This window comes from Rhinopithecus roxellana, chromosome 8 (genome assembly GCF_007565055.1).
Source record: "Rhinopithecus roxellana isolate Shanxi Qingling chromosome 8, ASM756505v1, whole genome shotgun sequence".
Classification (NCBI taxonomy): domain Eukaryota; kingdom Metazoa; phylum Chordata; class Mammalia; order Primates; family Cercopithecidae; genus Rhinopithecus; species Rhinopithecus roxellana.
In genome coordinates, this window is record NC_044556.1 from 43,124,024 (window position 1) to 43,150,080 (window position 26,057).

General features: G+C 46.3%; 1 protein-coding gene across 2 annotated transcripts in view; it reads left to right on the forward strand.

Annotated features, from left to right (window-relative positions):
* NUP210L (nucleoporin 210 like) overlaps positions 1-26,057 on the forward strand; it is a 166,393-nt gene that overhangs the window by 66,029 nt on the left and 74,307 nt on the right. For both annotated transcript variants that reach the window (XM_010364729.2, XM_010364730.2), the window contains exon 17: positions 11,854-12,046. In XM_010364729.2, coding sequence (XP_010363031.1) covers positions 11,854-12,046 — 193 coding nt within the window. The remainder of the gene's footprint in view (positions 1-11,853; positions 12,047-26,057) is intronic.

A 26,057-nucleotide genomic window follows, 5' to 3' on the forward strand; every position in this document is an offset into this window, starting at 1 on the left:
ACCAAAAATACAAAAATTAGCCAGTCTCATAACCTGGTCTCAAAATAAATAAATAAATAAATAGACAAAAGTTTTAAAATAAATAAATAAAGCAGGGTCTCAACCAGCCTGGGCAATATAATGAGATCTTGTCTCTACAAAAAATTTAAGGCCGGGCGCAGTGGCTCATGGCTATAACCCCAGCACTTTGGGAGGCTGATGCGGGGGGATCACTTGAGGTCAGAAGTTCGAGACCAGCCTGGCCAAGGTGGTGAAACCTAAAAATACAAAAATTAGGTGTGGTGACGCATGCCTGTGAGTCCAGCTACTCAGGGGCCGAGGTATGAGAATCGCTTGAACCCAGGAGACAGAGGTTGCAGTGAACCAAGATGACACCACTGCACTCCAGTTTGGGCAACAAAGCAAGGCTCTGCCTCAAAAAAAAATAAATAAATAAAAATAAAAATTAGCCAAGCATGGTAACGTTAGTGCTCCTGTAGTCCCAGCTACTGGGGAGGCTAAAGTGGGAAGATTGCTTGAGCCTGGGAAGTGGAAGCTCCAGTGAGCCAAGACTGCGCCACTGCACTCCAGCCTGGGTGACAGGGTGAGACCCTGTCTCAAAAAAAAAAAGAAAAAGGAAAGAAAAAACAACAGCGTTTACCACCCTGTTGAGTCTACCACCATCTCTAAATTGCACTGGTTAACTTTTACCCTTAGTAACTGAACACAGCACAGCCGCAGTTTCATACCATGGATAACAAGGTAGCCACCCAGGAATTAAAGGTTCCTCGTCCCCCATCCTTTCATCCTTTCTCGTCCCAAACCATATGTTTCTGTGCCACAGTGCCATTCTATCAAATCCCACCTAATTCACGCCAATTGTTCGCGAAAAACTCTCAAACTGTGTTTTTCCTCTGCTCTCACACCACCACAATCATTAACACAGAAGATTTCTGTTTCATGAAAAATATGAGAGAGGGAAGAAGAAAAAAGAAGACTCCTGTAACCAGATGTATGCGTTTTTCCCCACATGTCAAGCAGCAGACACCAGCTGGGTGTCATCCAATTCAATTCTGACACTATCTACCTGGAGCTACCGTCAAATCTCACAGGTTGAGGGCTCAGTCCCCAAGGCTGCCCCCACCTAAGACACAAGTTTTAAATCCAGGCCTCCAGAACTTCTTACCAACTGGCCTCAAGTTGGGGTTCCCCTGACCTCCTCTTTGGGTTCAATTAATTTGCTGAAGTTGAGAGGTGAAGCTGACTGGGCTTTTGGGTCAGGTGGGGACTTGGAGAACTTTTCTGTCTAGCTAAAGGATTGTAAACACACCAATCAGGGCTCTGTGTCTAGCTAAATGTTTGTAAACGCACCAATCAGTGCTCTGTGTCTAAAGGTTTGTAAACGCACCAATCAGCACATTGTAAAAACGGACCAATCAGCACTCTGTAAAATGGAGCAATCAGCGCTCTGTAAAATGGACTAATCAGCAGGACATGGGCGTGGCCAAATAAGGGAATAAAAGCTGGCCCCCAAGGCAGCAGCACAACCGACTCAGGTCCCTTTCCAGGCTGTGGAATTTTTGTTCTTTTGCTCTTCACAATAAATCTTGCTGCTGCTCACTCTTTGGGTCTGCACTACCTTTATGAGCTGTAACACTCACCACAAAGGTCTACAGCTTCATTCCTGAAGCCAGGGAGACCACGAACCCACCAGGAGGAACGAACAACTCCAGACTCACCACCTTCAGGAGCTGTAACACTCACTGGGAAGGTCTGCAGCTTCACTCCTGAAGCCAGCGAGACCACAAACCCACCAGGAGGAATCAACAACTCCAGACGCGCCACCTTTAAGAGCTTCAGGACGAAGGTCTCCAGCTTCACTCCTGAAGTCAGCCAGACCACGAACCCATCAGAAGGAAGAAATTCCAGACACATCTGATCATCTGAAGGAACAAACTCCAGACACACCATCTTTAAGAACTGTAACACTCACTGCAAGGGTCTCCGGCTTCATTATTGAAGTCAGCAAGACGAAGAACCCACCGGAAGGAACCAATTATGGACACAAAGTGACTCATAGAACTCAGGGAAATATGGCCGGGCGCGGTGGCTCAAGCCTGTAATCCTAGCACTTTGGGAGGCCGAGACGGGTGGATCACGAGGTCAGGAGATCGAGACCATCCTGGCTAACACGGTGAAACCCCGTCTCTACTAAAAAATACAAAAAACTAGCCGGGCGAGGGTGGCGGGCGCCTGTAGTCCCAGCTACTCGGGAGGCTGAGGCAGGAGAATGGCGTGAACCCGGGAGGCGGAGCTTGCAGTGAGCTGAGATCCGGCCACTGCACTCCAGCCTGGGCGACAGAGCGAGACTCCGTCTCAAAAAAAAAAAAAAAAAAGGAACTCAGGGAAATATTTACTTATGTTTACCAGTTTATATATAAAGGATATTGTAAAGGACACAGATGAAGAGATACATAGGGTGTGGTATAGGAATGGGGTGTTGAGCTTCCATGCCCTCCCTCGGCATGCTATCCTCTGGGAATCTCCACCTGTTCAACTCTCTAGAAGCTCTCTCCAAATATTATTGAATTGTCTGTTTGTTCCTCAATTCTGTCAGGTTTTGCTTCATGTATTTTGAGGCTCTGTTATTAGGTACATACGCATTTACAATCGTTATATCTTTTTAATAGATTGACCCTTAGCAATACCACAATGCAATTCTGACACCAATATGCAGTTAGCTCAGACTCCACAGTTTTCAGGGCGCAGTTCCCAACAAGACTGCCCTCGCTTTGGATGATAGCTGCAAATTGAGGGACTCACAGGCTACCCACACTCCTGACCAAAAAGTTTGGTAGTTTGTTAGAATGACTCACAGTTTCATTATAAAGGATACAAAAGGAGAAAGATCTTTAGAGAGTCCCAGACATGGAGCTTCCATGCCCTCTCCATGGAGTTAGGATGTGGTGAAAACATATCAGGTGGAAGACATCAATGTGTTTACCAAACAGGAAATTCCACTGAGATTTGGTGTCCAATGTTTTTTGTTTTTTGTTTTTTGAGACAGGGTGTCACTCTGTTGCCCAGGCTGAGTGCAACGGCATGATTATGGCTCACTGCAGCCTCACTTCCTGGGCTCAAGTGATCCTCCCACCTCAGCTTCTCCAGGAGCTGGGACCACAGGTGCGTGCTATTACACTCAGCTAATTTTAAATGCCTGGGCGCCACTCCAGGCAGGGTCCCACCAGAGGAGTCCCTCTGTCTTAGGACTGTATTTGCTGTGGCTTGTAGAATGGGGCAGCAGTCAAGGGGCTGAGATCAGGAGTTTGAGACCAGCCTGGCCAACATGGCGAAACCCCATCTCTACTAAAAATATAAAAAGGAGCCAGGCATGGTGGTGCATGCCTGTAATCCCAATTACTTGGGAGGCTGAGGCAGGAGAATCGTTTGAACCTGGGAGGCGGAGGTTGCATTGAGCCAAGATTGTGCCATTGCACTCCAGCCTCAGTGACAGAGCAAGACTCCATCTCAAAAAAAAAAAAAGAAAGAAAAAGGAGAAAGAAGTGGCCGGGCACAGTGGCTTCTACCTGTAATCCCAGCACTTTGGGAGGCTGAGGCAGGCGGGTCACTTGAGGTCAGGAATTTGAGACCAGCCTGACCAATATGGTGAAACCCTGTGTCTACTAAAAGTACCAAAAAATGTCCCAAGCATGGTGGCATGCACCTGTAGTCCCAACTGCTTGGGAGGAGAGTCTGAGGAGAATCACTTGAACCCAGGAGGCAGAGGTTGCAGTGAGCAGAGATGGCACGACTGCACTTCAGCCTAGGTGACAGAGCGAGACCATCTCAAAAATAAATAATAAATAAATAACAACAACCAAAAAAATCTTTAGTAGAGATGGGGTTTCATTATGCTGCCCAGGCTGGTCTCGAACTCCTGAGCTCAGGCAATCCACCTGCCTCAGCCCCCCAAAGTGCTAGGGTTACAAGCGTGAGCCACCACACCTGGCCCTTTTTCTTTCATTTTGAATGTGTCATCTCACTGCCTTCTGGTCCTCATGGTTTCTAATGGAAGATCAGCTATTGATCCCATGGAAGATCCCTTTTTGTTTTCTTTTTTTTTTTTTGAGACGGAGTCTCACTCTGTCGCCCAGGCTGGAGTGCAGTGGCCGGATATCGGCTCACTGCAAGCTCCGCCTCCGGGGTTCACGCCATTCTCCTGCCTCAGCCTCCCGAGTAGCTGGGACTACAGTCGCCCGCCACCTCGCCTGGCTAGTTTTTTGTATTTTTTAGTAGAGACAGGGTTTCACCATGTTAGCCAGGATAGTCTCGATCTCCTGACCTCGTGATCCGCCCGTCTCGGCCTCCCAAAGTGCTAGGATTACAGGCTTGAGCCACCGCGCCTGGCCTGGAAGATCCCTTAATGAGGGGTGAATCCCTTCCCTTTCTGTTTTTATGATTCTATCTTTGACTCTGGACAGACAGATTATGATGTGTTTAGATGTAAATCTTTTTGAATTTATTCTGCTTGATGTTGTTTGAGCTTCTTGAATGTTTAGATTACATTTTTCATCAATTTGGTAAGTTTTGGCCATTATTTCTTCAAATATTCTTTCTTCCTCTATTCTATCTCCTCTCCTTCTAGCACTCCCTTTTTGCATATACTGATACATATACTGGTGTTCCACAGGTCTCTGATGTTTGTTCTTTTTTTTTCATTCTTTTTTCTTTTTATTCATCAGACTGGATAATCTCAGTTGACCTATCTTCAAGTTCTCCAATTCTTTCTTCAGCCTGTTCAAATCTGCTGTTGAATTCTTCTAGTTAATTTTTCGTTTCAATTATTGTACTTTTCAACTTCAGAATTTCTTTTTGGTTCTTTTTTGTTATAACTTCTATCTCTTTATTGGTATTCTCTATGTAATGTGATACCACTTTTGTATTTTCCTTTAGTTATTCAAACATGAATAGCTTTAGTTCTTTGGACAGTAAAGTTAATTAGAAGTCTTTGGCTGGGCGCAGTGGCTTACGCCTGTAATCCCAGCACTTTGGGAAGCTGAGGTGGGTGGATCATGAGGTCAGGAGTTCAAGACTATCCTGGCCAATCTGATGAAACCCTGTCTCTACTAAGAATACAGAAATTAGCCGGGCATGGTGGCGCATGCCTGTAGTCCCAGCTACTTGGGAGGCTGAGGCAGGAGAATCACTTGAATCCGGGAGATGGAGGTTGCAGTGAGCCAAGATCTCGGCCACTGTACTCCAGCCTGGTGACAGAGTGAGATTCTGTCTCAAAAAATAAAAATAAGACTTTCTCTGGCCCAGGCATGGTGGCTCATACCTGTAATTCCAGCACTTTGGGAGGCCGGGGTGGACAGATCCTTTGAGTTCAGGAGTTCAAGACCAGCCTGAGTGACATGGCAAAACCCTGTCTCTACAAAAATACAAAAATTAGCCATGCATGGTGGTGCATGCCTGTAGTCCCAGCTGCTTGGGAGGCTGAGGTGGGAGGATTGCTTGAGTCCAGGAGGCACAGGATGCAGTGAGCTATGATAGCATCACTGCACTCCAGCCTGGGCAATGAAGTGAGACTCCATCTCAAAAAAGAAAAAAAAAAAAGAAAAGAAAAGAAAAAAGAAGTATTTGTCTTGTAAGCTCAATGTCTGGGCATTCTCATGGACAGTTTCTATGGAAGCTGCTTTTATTCTCATGTATGGTCACACTTATTCCTTTACATTTCTAATAATCTTTTGTTAAAAACTCAACATTTTGTATAATGTAATGTAGCAACTCTGAAATAAGCTTCTTCTTCTCCCCTGCTTTTGTGGTTGCTTGTGTTTTTTTGTTTTTGCTGAGAACATTTATTTAGTGACTTTTCTGAACTAGTTCTGTAACATCTGTACTCTTTGACCTGTGTGGCCACTAAAAGTCTCTGCTTGATTAGCTTCATGGACAGCTAATTATTGGTAAATATTTATTTGTGTTCCTGGTATTTTTATTGAGATTATGTTAAATTTATTTATTAACTTGGAATAAGTGGAATATTTATGATGTTGAGTCATTGAGTCATCTTGTCAAAGAATGTGTATATGTGTGTGTATATATATGTATATGTATGTCTCACATATATATGAGAGTTTACAGACATGTTTTAAAATTGCTGTACAACTTATGATACTTTTTTTAAACAAATTTTATTTACAAGCTTGTTCACTGAAAGGGCCTACATCCCAATAGTGATGTACAAACATCTTGGTTTCTAAATACTAGTCCCCATTTAAAGGAATCAGAGCATTTTGGAGAACTAGTTGATTCCAGCTCAGTAGGGAAAGTGCACAATAATTCTGAAACAACTTGTGTTAGAAAGCAAAGAAGCGACGGCTGGGCGCGGTGGCTCAAGCCTGTAATCCCAGCACTTTGGGAGGCCGAGACGGGCGGATCACAAGGTCAGGAGATCGAGACCATCCTGGCGAACATGGTGAAACCCTGTCTCTACTAAAAAAATACAAAAAACTAGCCGGGCGAGGTGGCGGGCGCCTGTAGTCCCAGCTACTCGGGAGGCTGAGGCAGGAGAATGGCGTAAACCCGGGAGGCGGAGCTTGCAGTGAGCTGAGACCCGGCCACTGCACTCCAGCCTGGGCGACAGAGCGAGACTCCGTCTCAAAAAAAAAAAAAAAAGAAAGAAAAAAAAAAGAAAGCAAAGAAGCGCTCAAAGAGTAATGGTGAATTCTCAAAAAGAAGCTGACTTGAAGGGACCCCTGCTGTCCAAATTGTAGATAATTTGAGCATCCAAAAAATAATGGCAGAGGGTTGAAAAATTACCTATTGAGTACAATGTTTACTACAGTAAAAGCCCAGACTTCACCACTATGTCATACATGCATGTAAGAAATCTGCATTTGCACCTCTTAAATATCTTTTAAAAAATAATGACAGAAATATCAACTTAAATTTAATGATCCCAGCCGGGTGCAGTGACTCACTCCTGTAATCCCAGCACTTTGGGAAGCCGAAACGGGTGGATCACAAGGTCAGGAGTTCGAAACCAGCCTGGCCAACATAGTGAAACCCCGCCTCTACTAAAAATACTCAAAAAATTAGCCAGGTGTAGTGGCGGGCGCCTGTAGTCCCAGCTACTCGGGAGGCTGAGGCAGGAGAATCACTTGAACTGGGGAGGCGGAGGTTGCAGTGAGCCAAGATCGTGCCACTGCACTCCAGCCTGGGTGACAGAGTGAGATCTCCGTCTCAAAAAAAAAAAAAAACATGATCCCATAGTGACGCTCAAGATTATAAGAGGAAAATGAAGGAAGAAAGAGAGACAGAAGGAGAGAGAAAGAGAAGAGAAATGAATTGAGGAAGGAAGGAACAGAAGGAGGATGGAAGAGAAGAAAGGATGCTCTTTTCCGGGAAAATACCAGCTTATATAAAATGAATCATAGAATTAGAAATTTATGATTTTGTAATCCTCCTTGTAATAATTGATCCTGGTAAAGATCATCAATGGATATTAAGACTAGTAGGTGAAAGCTTGCTGGGAAATGGGATAGTCTCAAGATTTCAAATTATCACCCACACAGGGGAAACCATACCTTTATACTGGAGAGATCTCCAGTGGCAGTCACCACCTTCAGCAGATAATCAAATTTGGCATCACTAATAGTGGTGCAACCTGATATTATGTGCAAGTAAATTTTTAACAGACTCTCAAAAAAAAAAAAAAAATACTAAGGGGCACCCAATTTGTAACATGTGCCAAATTCTATGGTGTTAATATTCCCATCATGGCCGATTTCAGATTACCAATATGATATCACTATTCAAAGTTGTAAAGAAATGCTAACAATCAGCTTACCTATGAGCCTGCTCCAGTATAACATTGAATGTATTTATTTATTCATTTATTCATTCATTGAGACAGAGTCTCACTCTGTCACCCAGGCTGGAGTAGAGTGGTGCATTCTCGGCTAACTGCAACCTCCACATCCCAGGTTCAAGCGATTCTCGTGCCTCAGCCTCCTGCATAGCTGGGATTACAGGCACACACCATGCCTGTAATTAACCATGCCCGGCTAATTTTTGTATTTTTAGTAGAGACAGGGTTTCACCATGTTAGCCAGGCTGGTCTTGAACTCCTGACCTCGAGTGATCCGCCCACCTTGGCATCCCAAAGTGCTGGGATTACAGATGTGAAACACCATGCCTGGCCCTTATTTATTTATTTGAGATGGTCTCACTCTGTCACCTAGGGTAGAGGGCAGTGGTGCAATCATAGTTCACTGTAACCTTGAACTTGGGGTCAAGTGATCCTTCCACCTCAGTTTCTTGAGTAGCTGCAACTACAGGTGCACACCATCATACGTGACTAATCTTTTTTATTTTTTGTAGAGATGCGGGTTTCACACTTTGGGTGGCCGAGGTGGGAGGATTGCTTGAGCCCAGGAGTTCAAGACCAGTCCTGGCAACACAGTGAGACCCCGTCTCCACAAAAAATTAAAAAATTCTTGCAGCAGTAAGGTGGTATCACACTGTGGTTTTGATTTGCGTTTCCCTGATCATTAGTGAGGCTGAGCATTTTTTCATGTCTGTTTTCCATTTGTATATCTTCTTTTGAGAATTGTCTCTTCATGTCCTTAGCCCACTTTTTGATGAGATTGTTTGCTTTTTTCTTGCTAATTTGTTGAAGTTCATTGTAGATTCTGGATATTAGTCCTTTGTCAGATGTATAGATTATGAAGATTTTCTCCCACTCTGTGGGTTGTCTGTTTTACTCTGCTGTTTCTTTTGCTGTGCAAAAGCTCTTTAGTTTAATTAAGTTCCAGCTATTTATCTTTGTTTTAATTGCATTTGCTTTTGGGTTCTTGGTCATGAAATCCTTACCTCAGCCAGTATCTAGAAGGGTTTTTCCAATGTTGTCTTCTAGAATTTTTACAGTTTCAAGTCTTAGATTTAAGTCCTTGATCCATCTCGCATTGATTTTTGTATAAGGTGAGGGATGAGGACCCAGTTTCATTCTCCTACATGTGGCTTGCCAATTATCCCAGTACCATTTGTTAAATAGGGTGTCATTTCCCCACTTTATGCTTTTATTTGTAAGAATGGCCATAATTGCTGGGCGCAGTGACTCACACTTGTAATCCCAGCACTTTGGGAGGCCGAGGAGGGCAGATCACAAGGTCAGGAGATCAAGACCATGCTGGCTAACACGGTGAAACCCCGTCTCTACTAAAACTACAAAAAATCAGCCAGGCATGGCGGCAGGCGCATGTAGTCCCAGCTACTCAGGAGGCGGAAGCAGAAGAATGGCGTGAACCCGGCATGCGGAGCTTGCAGTGAGACAAGATCTCACCACCGCACTCCAGACTGGGCAACAGATGGGCAACTCCATCTCAAAAAAAAAAAAAAAAAAAAAAAAAAAAAAAAAAAGAATGGCCATAATTAAAAAATCAAAAAATAATAGATGTTGGTGTAGATATGGTGAACAGGGAACATTTCTCCGCTGCTGGTGAGAATGTAAACTAGTATGACCACTATGGAAAACAGTATGGAGATTACTTAAAGAACTAAAAGTAAAACTACCATTTGATCCAGCAATCCCACTACTGGGTATCTACCCAGAGGAAAAGAAGTCATTATATGAAAAAGATACTTGCACACACATGTTTATGGCAGCACAATTTGCAGTTGCAAAGATGTGGAACCAACTGAGATGCCCATCAATCAACGAGTGGATAAAGAAATTGTGATACACACACACGCACACACGCACGATGGAATACTACTCAGCCATATAAAAGAAGGAATTAGGGCCGGATGTGGTGGCTCACGCCAGTAATCCCAGCACTCTGGGAGGCCAAGGCAGGTGGATCACGAGGTCAGGAGATCAAGACCATCCTGGCTGGCCAGGCTTGGTGGCTCAAGCCTGTAATCCCAGCATTTTGGGAGGCCGAGACGGGCGGATCACGAGGTCGGGAGATCGAGACCATCCTGGCTAACACAGTGAAACCCCGTCTCTACTAAAAAAATACAAAAAACTAGCCGGGCGAGGTGGCGGTCGCCTGTAGTCCCAGCTACTCGGGAGGCTGAGGCAGGAGAATGGCGTAAACCCGGGAGGTGGAGCTTGCAGTGAGCTGAGATCCGGCCACTGCACTCCAGCCTGGGCGACAGAGTGAGACTCCGTCTCAAAAAAAAAAAAAAAAAAGACCATCCTGGCTAACACAGTGAAATCCCGTCTCCACTAAAAATACAAAAAAATTAGCCGGGCATAGTGGCACGCACCTATAATCCCAGCTACTTGGGAGACTGAGGCAGGAGAATTGCTTGAACCCAGGAGGCAGAGGTTGCAGTGAGCCAAGACTGTGCCACTGCACTCCAGCCTGGGCGACAGAGCAAGACTCCATCTCAAAAAAAAAAGGAAGGAATTGATGGCATTGGCAGCAACCTGGATGGGATTGGAGACTATTATTCTAAGTGAAGTAGCTCAGGAATGGAAAACAAAACATCGTATGCTCTTTTTTTTTTTTTTTTTTTTTTTTTGAGACGGAGTCTCGCTCTGTCACCCAGGCTGGAGTGCTGTGGCCGGATCTCGGCTCACTGCAAGCTCCGCCTCCCGGGTTCACGCCATTCTCCTGCCTCAGCCTCCCAGGTAGCTGGGACTACAGGCGCCGCCACCTCGCCCGGCTAGTTTTTTTGTAGTTTTTAGTAGAGACGGGGTTTCACCGTGTTAGCCAGGTTGGTCTCGATCTCCTGATCTCGCGATCCGCCCGTCTCGGCCTCCCAAAGTGCTAGGATTACAGGCTTGAGCCACCGCGCCCGGCCAACATCGTATGCTCTTACTCATAAGTGGGAGCTAAACTATGAGGATGCAAAGGTAAAAGAATGGCACAATAGACTTTGGGACTCAGGGGGAAAGGTGGAGAGGGATAAGAAATAAAAGACTACAAGTCGGGTCCACTGTATACTTCTTGGGTGATGGGTGCACCAGAATCTCACAAATCATCACTAAAGAACTTACTCTTGTAACCAAATACCACCTGTTCCCCCAAAACCTATGGAAATAAAAAAAAATTTAAAAATAAATTGAAATTAAAATTAATAAAATTTTAAAAATTATCCAGATGTGGTGGCACACACCCATAGTCCTGGCTACTCAGGCGACTGAATTGGGAGGATGACTTGAGCCTGGGAGGTTGAGGCTGTAATGAGCCATGGTCACACTGCTGTGCTTCAGCCCATGCAACAGAGAGAGACCCTGTCTCAAAAAAACAAAACAAAAACTGGCCTGGACTTTACAAAAAATTCAATACCATGAAACACAATAACAAAAAAGGGCAAATGTGCCTTTTCTAGATTAAAATATACTAAAGAGGTAAGCAAATACAATGCATGCATACACCTTAATTAACTTCTAGATCTAAACTAAAAAAACATTTAAAAACACTTTGGGGCGATGTTTTGGGAAATGAAAATATTGACTATACATTTGCTGACATTGAATTAGTGTTAATATTATTATGTGTGATACCTGTTTCTTACGTAGCAGAATGTTCTCATATTCTTAGGATACATGCTGATATACTTAGGGGTGAAGTGCAATGATGCCTACATCAACAAAACAAAATAACATCTATATATGGAAGGTGAGGAAGGAGAGGGAGAGAGAGAAAAGGCAAATGTAACTAAATGTTAAGAACTGGTGAATCCAGGTGAAGTGTGTGTATGTAGGTAATTATTATATTGTTCTTTCAATAGCAAAAGTTTGCAAATTGTTAAGGTAAAAATATTGAGAGAAAACTCAATCCCTAGCTTTAGAGATATCTTACCAGCTCTTAGGCTATTGATTTTTAAATTTTTGTTTTATTACTTTTTATTTTAATGCAGATTCCTGTGTCAAGACTGAGGGACACAGTCCTGGAACTAGCAGTGTTTGATCAACATAGGAGAAAGTTTGATAATTTCAGTTCACTAATGCTAGAATGGAAATCCTCCAATGAAACACTAGCCCATTTCGAAGATTATAAATCAGTGGAAATGGTAGCAAAAGATGATGGCAGTGGGCAGACCCGGTTACATGGTATTGTGGAAATATACAAGTCTTTTCGTATACCTGAGTGTTTCTTTTTTTTTTTTTTTTTTTTTTTGACTTTAAGTTTTAGGGTACATGTGCACAATGTGCAGGTTTGTTACATATGTATACATGTGCCACGTTGGTTTGCTGCACCCATTAACTTGTCATTTACATTAGGTATTTCTCCTAATGCTATCCCTCCCCCATTCCCTCACCCCATGACAGGCCCTGGTGTGTGATGTTCCCCACCCTGTGTCCAAGTGTTCTCATTGTTCAGTTCCCACCTATGAATGAGAACATGCGGTGTTTGGTTTTCTGTCCTTGTGATAGTTTGCTCAGAATGATGGTTTCCAGCTTCATCCGTGTCCCTACAAAGGACACGAACTCATCCTTTTCATGGCTGCATAGTATTCCATAGAGTATATGTGCCACATTTTCTTTTTTTTTTTTTTTTTTTTAGACGGAGCCTTGCTCAGTCGCCCAGGCTGGAGTGCAGTGACACGCTCTTGGCTCACTGCAAGCTCCAATTCCAGGGTTCATGCCATTCTCCTGCCTCAGCCTCCCGAGTAGCTGGGACTATAGGCACCCACCACTGCACCCAGCTAATTTTTTTTTTTTTTTTTTTAGTAGACATGGGGTTTCACCATGTTAGCCAGGATAGTCTCGATCTCCGGACCTCATGATCCACCCGCCTCAGCCTCCCAAAGTGCTGGGATTACAAGTGTGAGCCACTGCGTCCAGCCCAGTTTCAGCTTTCTGCATATGGCTAGCCAATTTTCCCAGCACCATTTATTAAATAGGGAATCCTTTCCCCATTTCTTGTTTTTGTCAGGTTTGTCGAAGATCAGATGGTTGTAAATGTGTGGTGTTATTTCTGAGGCCTCTGTTCTGTTCCATTGGTCTATGTCTCTGTTTTGGTACAAGTACCAAACAACAGAGATATAGCTCTGTTTTGGTTACTGTAGCCTTGTAGTATAGTTTGAAGTCAGGTAGCGTGATGCCTCCAGCTTTGTTCTTTTGGCTTAGGATTGTCTTGGCCATGTGGGCTCTTTTTTGGTTCTATATGAACTTTTCCAATTCTGTGAAGAAAGTCATTGGTGGCTTGATGGGCATGGCATTGAATCTATAAATTATCTTGGGCAGTATGGCCATTTTCACGATACTGATTCTTCCTATCCATGAGCATGAAATGTTCTTCCATTTGTTTGTATCCTCTTTTATTTCATTGAGCAATGCTTTGTAGTTCTCCTTGAAGAGGTCCTTGACATCCCTTGTAAGTTGGATTCCTAGGTATTTTATTCTCTTTGAAGCAATTGTGAATGGGAGTTCAGTCATGATTTGCTTCTCTGTTTGTCTGTTATTGGTGTGTAGGAATGCTTGTGATTTTTGCACACTGATTTTGTATGCTGAGACTTTGCTGAAGTTGCTTATCAGCTTGAGATTTTGGGCTGAGACGATGGGGTTTTCTAAATACATGATCATGTCATCTGCGAACAGGGACAATTTGCCTTCCTCTTTTCCTAATTGAACACACTTTATTTCTTTCTCCTGCCTGATTGCCCTGGCCAGAACTTCCAAAACTATGTTGAATAGGAGTGGTGAAAGAGGACATCCCAGTTTTCAAAGGGAATGCTTCCAGTTTTTGCCCATTTCAGTATGATATTGGCTGTGGTTTTGTCATAAATAGCTCTTACTATTTTGAGATACGTTCCATCAATACCTAGTTTATTGAGAGCTTTTAGCATGAAGGTTTGTTCATGCTAAAGGTTTGTTGAATTTTGTCGAAGGCCTTTTCTGCATCTATTGAGATAATCATGTGGTTTTTATCTTTGGTTTTGTTTATGTGATGGATTACGTTTATTGATTTGTGTATGTTGAATCAGCCTTGCATCCCAGGGATGAAGCCAACTTGATGTTGGCTTTTTGATGTGCTGCTGGATTCGATTTGCGAGTATTTTATTGAGGGTTTTTCCATTGGTGTTCATCAGGGATATTGGTCTAAAATTCTCTTTTTGGTGTGTGTCTCTGCCAGACTTTGGTATCAGGATGATGTTGGCCCTCTTTTTCTACTGATTAGAAAATTTCGAAAGGAATGGTACCAGCTCCTCTTTGTACCTCTGGTAGAATTTGGCTGTGAATTCGTCTGGTCCTGAAATTTTTTTGGTTGGTAGGCTATTAATTATTGCCTCAATTTCAGAGCCTGTTATTGGTCTATTCAGCGATTCAGCTTCTTCCTGGTTTAGTCTTGGGAGGGTGTATGTGTCCAGGAATTTATCCATTTCTTCTAGATTTTCTAGTTTATTTGCATAGAGGTGTTTGTAGTATTCTCTGATGGCAGTTTGTATCTCTGTGGGATCAGTGGTCATATCCCCTTTATCATTTTTTATTGTGTCTATTTGATTCTTCTCTCTTTTCTTCTTTATTAGTCTTGCTAGCGGTCTATCAATTTTGTTGATCTTTTCAAAAAACCAGCTCCTGGATTCATTGATTTTTTGAAGGGTTTTTTTGTGTCTCTATCTCCTTCAGCTCTGCTCTGATCTTAGTTATTTCTTGCCTTCTGCTAGCTTTTGAGTTTGTTTGCTCTTGCTTCTCTAGTTCGTTCATTCGTTCTTTCTTTCTTTATTTCTTTCTTTCTCTCTCTCTCTCTCTCTCTCTCTTTCTTTCTTTCCTTTCTTTCTTTTTTTTTTTTGAGACGAAGTCTCGCTCTGTCGCCCGGGCTGTAGTGCAGTGGCGCGATCTCGGCTCACTGCAAGCTCCGCCTCCCGGGTTTACGCCATTCTCCTGCCTCAGCCTCCCGAGTAGCTGGGACTACAGGCGCCCGCCACCTCGCTCGGCTAGATTTTTTTTGTATTTTTTAGTAGAGACGGGGTTTCACCGTGTTAGCCAGGATGGTCTCCATCTCCTGACCTCGTGATCCGCCCGTCTCGGCCTCCCAAAGTGCTGGGATTACAGGCTTGAGCCACCGCGCCCAGCCTCTTTTTTTTTTTTTTAGACAGAGTCTTGCTCTGTCACCCAGGCTGGAATGCCATGGTGCAATCTGGGCTCACTGCAAGCTCCGCCTCCCGGATTCACGCCATTCTCCTGCCTCAGCCTCCCCAGTAGCTGGAACTACAGGTGCCCACCACCACGCCTGGCTAATTTTTTGTATTTTTAGTAGAGACAGGATTTCACTGTGTTAGACAGGATGGTCTTGATCTCCTGACCTTGTGATCCGCCCGCTTCAGCCTCCCAAAGTGCTGGGATTACAGGTGTGAGCCACTGTGCCCTGCCTCTAGTTCTTTCAATTGTGATGTTAGAGTGTTGATTTTAGATCTTTCCTGATTTCTCTTGTGGGCATTTAGTGGTACAAATTTACCTCTACACACTGCTTTAAATGTGTCCCAGAGATTCTGGTACATTGTGCTTTGTTCTCACTGGTTTCAGAGAACATCTTTCTTTCTGCCTTCATTTCTGTCATGCGCGTCCGTGTGAAGAGACCACCAAAAAGGCTTTGTGTGAGCAATAAAGTTTTTTTTTTTTTTTTTTTTTTTTTTGAGACGGAGTCTCGCTCTGTCGCCCAGGCTGGAGTGCAGTGGCCAGATCTCAGCTCACTGCAAGCTCCGCCTCCCAGGTTTACACCATTCTCCTGCCTCAGCCTCCCAAGTAGCTAGGACTACAGGCACCCGCCACCTTGCCCAGCTAGCTTTTTGTATTTTTTTAGTGGAGACGGAGTTTCACCATGTTAGCCCATGTTAGGATGGTCTCAATCTCCTGACCTCATGATCCACCCGTCTCGGCCTCCCAAAGTGCTGGGATTACAGGCTTGAGCCACCGCGCCACCCGGCCTGCAATAAAGCTTTTTAATCACCTGGGTGCAGGCGGGCTGAGTCTGAAAAGAGAGTCAGCAAAGGGAGATAAGGGTGGGGCCGTTTTATAGGATCTGGGTAGGTAAAGGAAAATTACAGTCAAAGGGGGGTTGTTCTCTGGTGGGCAGGAGTGGGGGTTACAAGGTGCTCAGTGAGGGAGCTTTTTGAGCCAGGATGAGCTAGGAAAAGGAATTTCACAAGGTAATGTCATCGCTTAAGGCAAGGACCGGCCATTTTCACGTCTTTTGTGGTGGAATGTCATCAGTTAAGGCGGGGCAGGGCATTTGCACTTCTTTTGTGATTCTTCAGCTACTTCAGGCCATCTGGGCATATACGTGCAAGTCACAGGGGATGCGATGGCTTGGCTTGGGCTCAGAGGCCTGACATTCCTGCCTTCTTATATTAATAGGAAAAATAAAACAAAATAGTGTTGAAGTGTTGGGGTGGCGAAAATTTTTGGGGGGTGGTATGGAGAGATAATGGGCGATGTTTCTCAGGGCTGCTTCAAGTGGGATTAGGGGTGGCGTGGGAACCTAGAGTGGGAGAGATTAAGCTGAAGGAAGATTTTGTGGTAAGGGGTGATATTGTGGGGTCGTTAGAAGAAACATTTGTCATATAGAATGATTGGTGATGGCCTGGATGCGGTTTTGGATGAATGGGGAAACTAAACGGAAGATAAAAGGTCTGAATAAAACAAGGAGAAAAGTGGGTATTAAAGGACTAAGAATTGGGAGGACCTAGGACATCTAATTAGAGAGAGCCTAAGGGGGTTCAGCATAGTGACTTGCTTGGTTGGTGAGTTTTTAGGCTCTAAGTTTTTGGGGTGCAGTTCAAGTTGGGCTGGTGTCTGGAATGAGACTGGGACCTAATAAAAAGGAGCATCCACGCAGGAGCTCAGATGTGCTGGAACCTGTTGCATTCCGAGGACAGGCCTGAATTCTGAGAAGGGAAAGTGGTAAAAGTATTGTCTAGTCCTTTTTAAGTTGGTGACTGAGCTTGGTGAGGTGTGTTTTTAAAAGACTATTAGTCTGTTCTACCTTTCCTGAAGATTGAGGACGGTAAAGGATATAAAGGTTTCACTGAATACCAAGAGGCTGAGAAACTGCTTGGGTCACTTGACTATTAAAGGCTGGTCTGTTATCAGACTGTATAGAGGTGGGAAGGCCAAACCGAGGAATTATGTCTGACAGAAGGGAAGAAGTGACCGCGGTGGCCTTCTCAGACCCTATGGGAAAGGCCGCTACTCATCCAGTGAAAGTGTCTACCCAGACTAAGAGGTATTTTAGTTTTCTGACATGTGAGTAAAGTCAATTTGCCAGTCCTGGGCAGGGGCAAATCCCCGAGCTTGATGTGTAGGAAAGGGAGGGGGTCTGAACAATCCCTGAGGGGTAGTAGAATAGCAGATGGAACACTGAGAAGTGATCTCCTTGAGGATAGACTTCCATGACGGAAAGGAAATGAGAGGTTCTAAAAGACGGGTTAGTGGCTTGTAACCTACATGGAAGAGGTTATGAAATGATGACAGAATAGAATGGGCCTGTGAGGCTGGAAGGAGATAATTTCCTTGGTCTAAGAACTATTTGCCTTGTGTGGGAAGAGATTGATAGGTGGAAGTTTCAGCGGGGGAGTAGGAGGGAGTGGCCGATGTGAAGGAGAAAAACTGCCGTGGGGGATAGAAGTTGGAAAGCTAGCTGCTTTTTTAGCTAACTTATCAGCATAAGCATTGTCCTGAGTGAGGGTTGGGGGAAGAAAACAGATTTTGGAAGTTATGAGAACTGTAGAGAGTTGAGCATAGTTTGTGATTTTTAGGGCCTCTAACAGTATTAAAGCAGTGGCAGCCGCTACACGCAGACATGAGGGCTAGGCTGAAACAGTAAGGTCAAGTTGTTTGGACAGAAAGGCTACAGGATGCAGTCCCGGCTCTTGTGTAAGAATTCTGTCTGCACTAACCATGCCTAGGAAGGAAAGGTGTTGTCGTTTTGTAGAAGGGGTTGGGGTTTGAGAGATCAATTGGACACGATCGGTAGGGAGAGCACGTGTGTTTTTATGAAGAATTATGCTGATAGGTAACGGATGGTGAAGAAATTTGAGCTTTGGAGGGGGATACCCGATATCCTTTGGAGAATAAATGCTGAAGGCGCAGAAGTGTGTCTTGTTGAGAAGATTCAAAGGAGGGACTGCAAAGAAGGAGGTCATCAATATATTGAATAAGATGAGAAGTGGAGGGGTGGAAAGAAAGCAAATCATGGGAAAGAGCTTGACTGAAGTAATGAGGGCTGTCCCTGAAACCTTGTGGCAGCACAGCCCAGGTAAGCTGCTGGGACGGATGGGTGTCAGGGTCAGTCCAGGTGAAAGCAAAGAGAGGCTGGTGCAGGGGTGCAGGGGAATAGTGAAAAACGTATCTTTAAGATCAAGAACGGAATAGTGAGTTGTGGAGGAAGGTATTGAGGACAAAAGAGTGTACGGGTTGGGCACCACAGGGTGGACAGGCAAAACAATTTGGGTGATAAGGCGCAGATCTTGAACTAATCTGTAAGACTTGTCCGGTTTTTGGACAGGTAAAATGGGGGAATTGTAAGGAGAGTTTATAGGTTTTAAAAGCCCATGCTGTAGCAGGCGAGTGGTAACAGGCTTTAATCCTTTTAAAGCATGCTGTGGGATGGGATATTGGCGTATAAGGGTGATTAGGTTTTAATGAGATGGTAAGGGGTGCATGATCAGTCGCCAAGGAGAGGTATTCTATCCTTGTGGGTTAAGATGGGGGGATACAAGAGGAGGATGAGAAGGAGGCTTTGAACTGGGGGAAAAGGCAGCAATGAGGTGTAGCCTAGGAATAGTCAGGGAAGTAGAAAATTTAGTGAAAATGTCTTGGCATAATAAGGGAACTGGGCAGATGGGGATAACTAAAAAGGAATGTTGTCCAAATTGGCACCAGAGTTGGGGAGTTTTAAGAGGTTTAGAAGCCTGGCCGTCAATACCCACAACAGTTATGGAAGCAAGGGAAACAGGCCCTTGAAAAGAAGATAATGTGGAGTGGGTAGCCTCTGTATTGAATAAGAAGGGGACGGACTTACCCTCCACTGTAAGAGTTACCCAAAGCATCTGTGATGATCCAGGAGGCTTCCGAGGAGGTGGGGCAGCGTCAATCTTCAGCCGCTAAGCCGAGAAGGTCTGGAAAGGAGTCAGTCAGAGAGCCTTGGGCCAGAGCTCCAGGGGCTCTGGGAGTGGCTGCCGGGTGCGTTGAACAGTCCGATTTCCAGTGGGGTCCTGCACAGATGGGACACGGCTTAGGAGGAATGCCGGGCTGCGGGCATTCCTTGGCCCAGTGGCCAGATTTCTGGCACTTGTAGCAAGCTCCTGGGTGAGGAGGTTCTGGAGGAACCCGTGGCAGCTGCGGTTCAGGCGTTTGGAGTTGTGTGCTGGAGATGTGGCTGGGGTTTGTCTCACAGTGGGGGCAAGGAATTGCAACTCAGAAATAAATTGCTACTTGGCTGCCTCTACTCTATTATTGTACACCTTGAAGGTGAGGTTCATTAAGTCCTGTTGTGGGGTTTGAGGGCCGGAATTTAATTTTTGGAGTTTTATTTACTGTCAGGAGCAGATTGGGCAATAAAATAAAATGCATATTAAGAATAAGACGGCCTTCCGACCTTTCAGGGTCTAGGGCTGAAAAGCGTCTCAGAGTTGCTGCTAAACAGGCCATGAACTGGGCTAAGTTTTTTATATTTGATGAAAAAGAGCCTAAACGCTAACTGATTTGGGAGAGGTCGGATAAAGAAAAAGGAACATTAACCTTGACTATGCCTTTAGCTCTAGCCACTTTTTAAAGAGGAAATTTCTGGGCAGGTGGGGGAGGGCTAGTCACAGAAACTGTAAGCCAGAAACTGTAAGCCAGACCGGGTGTGAGGAGGGGAGGTGATAAAAGGATCACAGGGTTGGGGAGCGGAGGCTGAGGAAAATTGGAACCTAGCTCAGCCTGGTGAGGAGGGAAGAGGTCAGATGGGTGTGTAGAAAAGGAAGACTGGAAAGACTCAGCGACACTTGGGGTTGGGACTGAGGGGACAGGCAGGAGGGAAAGAAGGAAGATTTGGAACGAGTTGCATTGGGAACAGAGACTAGGGAGGGACCGATGTGTAAAAGAATGCCTGGACATTAGGCACCTCAGACCATTTGCCCATTTTACGACAAGAATTATTTAGATCTTGTAGGATGGAAAAATCGAAAGTGCCGTTTTCTAGCCCTTTAGAGCCATTGTCAAGGTTGTATTGGGGCCAAGCGGTGTTGCAGAAGAAGATAAGGCGTTTAGGTTTTAGGTCAGGTGTGAGTTGAAGAGGTTTTAAGTTCTTGAGAACACAGGCTAAGGGAGAAGAAGGAGGAATGGAGGGTGGATGGTTGCCCATAGTGAAGGAGGCAAGCCCAGAGAAAAGAGTGGAGATACGAAGAGAAGGAGTTCGGGGATTCTTGCCCTCCAGAAAAGTGGGAAAGGGGTTGGGGTGTGGAAGTAAGGGATTGGGGTGCAAAAATAAGAGGTTGGGGCACAAAAATAAGGTCGGGGCACAAAAATAAGGTCGGGTGCAAAAATAAGAGGTTGAGGCACAAAAATAAGAGGTTGGGGTTCTTGCCCCTCCCCCAGAAAAGCAGAGAAGGGGTAGAGACAGGGAGAGAAGGGGTTGGGGTGCTTGCCCCTCCCCCACAAAAGTGAGACTTGCTGCTTAGGGTGAAGGACCAAGTCAGGCGTCCCTGCAGCGTGGTCAGACACTTCTGAAACATGGGTGAGTAATCAGAGAGGCGTCCCTGCAATGATTAAACACCAAGGGAAGGCTGCCTTCCCCAGTCCATGACCTGCGCTGGCATTTTGGGTCCGCGGATAAAACATGTCTCCTTTGTCTCTACCAGAAAATGAAAGGAATTGAAATTAAGAGAAGGGAGAGATTGAAGTGATTTGTTTTATGACCACCAGAGCAGGCGCCAGAGAAAAGGCAAGTAGGCAAGATAAAAAGAAACTTTATTAGCTAGCCAATGTGAAGCAAGAAAGGGCGAAGTTCACCGGTCTCCGGCGGTGGAGGCTGAGGAAGTCGCTCCGGGGTTCTCAGGTGAGGTTCCTGGGTCCACATATGAGGAGGGGCCGAGGAAGTTCGAAGTTCGCGCGGGCGCCTGCCGGGAGCGGCTTTTATGTCTTGGGCCTGGGAGTGGGAGGGAGGTAGGCGGGATGCGGGCGGGTCGTGGGCCGTGCGGTGGGCGCGATCAGGTAGGTTTCGGTTTCCCCGGTTGGACGTCATGCTGCTCCTGTGCAGTTGACCTGTGCCTTTCCCGGGCGCAGGAAAGTTGGTGATGAAGAACCCGGAAGTATGCCATCTTAGTCACCTTTGTTCTTTGTTTCCCTCTCCCTCCGTCCAGACATGAAGAGTGGTGCCAAGATTGAAAGGAGAAAGGTTGAGGGATAGTGAGAGAGGTTGGAGAAGAGAGTAAAAAAGGGGCTGCTTACCCGATGTAAAATTGGTGAGATGTTCCTTGGGCTGGTGGGTCTGAGAACTCGAGGTCGTAGGTGGATCTTTCTCATGGAGCAAAGAGCAGGAGGACAGGGGATTGATCTCCCAAGGGAGGTCCCCTCATCCAAGTCACTGCACCAAAATGTCATGCGCGTCCGTGTGAAGAGACCACCAAACAGGCTTTGTGTGAGCAATAAAGCTTTTTAATCACCTGGGTGCAGGCGGGCTGAGTCCGAAAAGAGAGTCAGCAAAGGGAGATAAGGGTGGACCATTTTTTAGGATTTGGGTAGGTAAAGGAAAATTACAGTCAAAGGGGATTTGTTCTCTGGCAGGCAGGAGTGGGGGTTACAAGGTGCTCAGTGGGGGAGCTTTTTGAGCCAGGATGAGCCAGGAAAAGGAATTTCACAAGGTAATGTCATCACTGTTTTGTTTTTCTAAGACCACCAGAGCGGGTACAAAAGAACCAGCGACTAGGCAAGGGTAGGAGCAAAACCGCAAGTTTATTTTGGTCACCTAGCTTCAAGGGAAGAAGGTGGGTAGGGAGAGGTCTGTTGGCCCCCCGACAAAAGGGGCCCCCAGAGTCACCCGTACAGCTCTCGGACGGAGTTCCCGCAGTCCTAACATCCCGACAGGAGTGGAGGACTGAGGAAGGCCGCGCGTGGCGTGCCTCTGGAGCGGCTTTTCTAGGAGTGGGAGGGCAATAGGCGGGGCACGGGCGTGTCAGGGGGCGTTCCACAGGTGCGACCAGGTAAATCTTGGTCTCTTCAGATTGACATCACCTGGCGCATGCCTAGTTGGTCTGCACCTTCCCGGGTCGCCGGCTGGATTTTCGCGCGCACGGGAAAAGTTGGGGGGATGAAGAACCCGGAAGTGCGCCATCTTGCCTCCGTTCATCCAAACAGTCCAACCTTTTATTGATAATAGTGATAAGGGGCGCCGTGGTCCGTCTGGCTACTTCCTGCTGTTAAGGGGCGCTGTTAAGGTCGGGGCCCATGGTTGGCATTTGGACGTACGGATGAAGAATAAAATAAAGCACAGTATTAGTATAGGAACGAGGTATGGAAGCATTTGAGGGTTTGAATGTTAGTGTCTGCTAGGCCTGACTTGCTAACATAATAGCAGCACTCTTCTCTAAGGAAGAGACAAGTGCCTCCTTTTTCAGCTGTAAACAAGCCTAGGGCTTGCCTGTTTTGGGCAGCTACTTAGGCTATTGAGGTAGTTCGGCGCTGCAGGGAGGCCAGGCTTTCAGCTGATTCCAATAACTAGAGGGAGGAAAAACAGCCCGTTTTGACGGGAGTGGCGTAGTGGCATGGAAAGTTGCTGGAAAAGCTCTGCTACTTCTGCCTGGCTGTATAGAGTTAGACTGGGGACCAAGGACACGGGGACATAGAGGGATCAGTTAGTGGCTGTATGATTAAGAGTTTTAGAGAGAGATCAGTTGCACGAGAAATAGCCTTCAATGGGGGCCGTTTTGGCCTCCATTGGGTGCCTGAGTATGATTACCTCAGGATGAATTTGGAGCTGAATAACGGAAAGGAAGGATTGGGCAGTAGCACGAGAAATAGCCTTAAGGAAGACAACTGGCAGAACTATGTACTACTGAGTGTGTTCGGCTGTCTTATGGCCAAGTTTCAGTGATGAGAAAAAAAATTGCCATACAGTAGGCGGACTAGCAAAGGTCTGAGTGTATGAGTGAAACAGCAATATAAGTATAAAATGAGACTTCATTTTCAGTGTAGTCACGGAGTGTCCCTTGCCACTGGAGATGTGTCTGGGTCCTCCCATGTGAAAGCAAAAAGGAACTGGCAGTCTGTGTGTAGGGGTATGGTAAAGAAAGCATCCTTAAGGTCTAGCACAGTAAAATAAGTAGAATTGGTGGGGATATGGAACAGAAGGGTGTAAGGGTTGGGAACTACAGGGTGCGTGGGACGGGTGGCTTCATCGACTAGCCGAAGATCCTGTACTAACCTATACGTTCCATCTGCCTTTTTAACTGGAAGTATTGGAGTGTTACAGGGGGAATGTGTGCGGACAAGAATATGTTGGCTAAGTAGTCGCGTGATAATTGGCTTTAAACCTTGTAGATGTGTCGGAGAGAGAGAGAATTGGGGGCGGTTTGGGAAACGAGTGGGATCTTTGAGCTTGACGAGAACTGGTGGGTGGTGAGCAGCTATGACCGGGGTGGAAGTGTCCCACACTTGAGGGTGTACAGAAATAGGGAAGATGGGGGGTGGGGGCGACATAGGAGGAGCCTGTGCACTTGCACAAAGCATGAGCAACAGGTCATGAGGGGGCTGAAGGGGAGTGGATGAGTTGGTGGGAATGTATATGGAGGCCTTTAAGGTGCTCAGGATGTCTCGGCCTAGTAAGGGGGTAGGGCATGAGGGTATAATGAGGAACGAGTGCACAAAGTAATTGTTGGCCAGGCAGCAATTAAGGAGTGGAGTTTTTCGTGGGGTGGATGGCTTTCCGTCTACTCCTACTACAGAGATATCGGATGGAAGGCTAGGTCCAGAGAAGGACGGCAAAACAGAATAGGTAGCCCCGCTATCTATTAAAAAATTAATTGTCTTACCCGCTACCAGGAGAGTTACCCGCGGCTCGGCGAGGGTGATGGGGGTCCCCGAGTCTCGGCACCTTCAGTTGTCGTCATCGTCCAGATGTAGGAGCTGGAAGGAGCTCCCAGGATCCTGGGAAAGGGGGTCACGTGGAGACGCAGCACCTGTTCTCAGGGTGGGGCAATCAGACTTCCAGTGTCCTCCCTGCTGGCAAGCAGGGCAGGGGGTTGCTGGTGGACGAGGCTTAGGACATTCATTGGCCCAATGTCCTGACGCCTTGCACTTATGGCAAGGCTGCGTTGGGGCTCGGGGACCTTGCGGACACCTGTTGGCATAGTGTCCCGCCTTGCCACACTTATAGCTGGCTCCTTTTGTAGCCTTGGAGTCTGCGGAGTATGTGCTCTCTGGTCTGGGGTTACAACTGGGCCATAAAGCCGCTGCTAGGAGCTGGGCCTTCTGTTTGAGGCGTGCCTGTCGCACTGCCTCAGCCGTCTCCTCTCTGGAGTTATAGACCTTAAAGGCTAATTTAACCAGGTCTTGTATTGGTGCCTGAGGACCATCCTCTACCTTCTGAAGTTTCTTACGAATGTCAGGAGCTGATTGAGAAATGAAATAAGACGCCAAAATGGTGGCCCCTGTGGGGGAGGCCGGATCTAACCGGGTATATTGGGTTAGAACCTCAGTCAGCCTATTTAAGAATGCGGCTGGATTTTCTTCTGGATTTTGAATAATTTCTTTTAATTTGTTAAAATTTACAGTTTTGTTTGAGGCTGTTTGCATACCAGCCAACAAACACTGAACCATTATGTCTCGCCTACGGCGCCCAGGCTGGTTTGCTTGATAGTTCCAGTCCGGGTCTGCCGAGGGGACTGCTTGCTCCCCTAGTGGGATGGTGGCGTCAGTTAAATGTAGTTGGTTGGCGTGCTGCCTGGCGGCCGCTAGGATGCGCTCTTGCTCCTCAGGGTTTAGGGTGGAGGTTAGGATAACCAGGAGGTCATGCCAAGTTAAGTCATAGGCCTGACAAAGGTATCTAAATTCCTTTATGTAGACGGTGGGATTAGCTGAGAAATCCCCTAAACGCTTTTCAATTTTGGAAAGATCGGCCAATGAAAAAGGGACATGTACTCTGACTACCCCCTCCGCCCCAGCCACCTCTCGCAAAGGTGCTAACACTGTAGGAGGGTGTGGGGCAGGAGTGGAGGCATCAGCAGGGCACTTAGAGCGGGTGTGTGCAGAGACAGGAGACTCAAGACAGCCAGTTGGGGGCCCCGAAGGAAGCACGGGACTGAGTGGATTACTAGTAGGTAAGGAGGAGGAAGGAGGAGTCTGGGCAGGAAGGGAGGGGGTGGAGAGAGCAGGGAGAGAAGGAGGAGTATAGGGACGAGAGCTTAAGGCCCAAAAGCCTTGTACGTAATTAATTTCAGACCACTTGCCTAGCCGCTGGCAGAAATTGCTGAGGTCGATCACGCCACAGTGGAAAGGAAAATTAACCGCTTCCTCCTAAGGTCTTGTTCAAGCTGTAAGGTTTTTAAATTGGCTAGGAGGCACCCTAAGGGGGTGCTCTTTGGAAATTTGGACTGGGGGTTTCCCATTTGTTTCCTCTTTACTTACACAATGGACCCAATGGACATGGGAATGGATCTCTGCCTGGCTTCAAAGCGTCCTTTGGAACCAGCAGAGACAGACGAGAGGCTCTTGAAGCCTAAGTGGAGATTACCTTCAGGCGGACGTCTCCGTCCTGAACGGGTCTCCCGAGCCACTTGGTGGCTCCAAATGGACCCCGGACCTGCGCAGGATTTCTGGCCGAGGGAGGTAAAGAGGAGACAAGGGCACTTACCCCAGAGAGGCCGTGAGAGTGAGGGAAGCGGGTCTCAGGTCCTGGTCCGTCTGCCGCGTGGGAGCAGGAGGAGGTTCCTCAACCCTTAGAGGCCTGAGGAGGGGTCTCCTCCTGGGTTTCGGCACCAACTGTTTTGTTTTTCTAAGACCACCAGAGCGGGTACAAAAGAACCAGCGACTAGGCAAGGGTAGGAGCAAAACCGCAAGTTTATTTTGGTCACCTAGCTTCAAGGGAAGAAGGTGGGTAGGGAGAGGTCTGTTGGCCCCCCGACAAAAGGGGCCCCCAGAG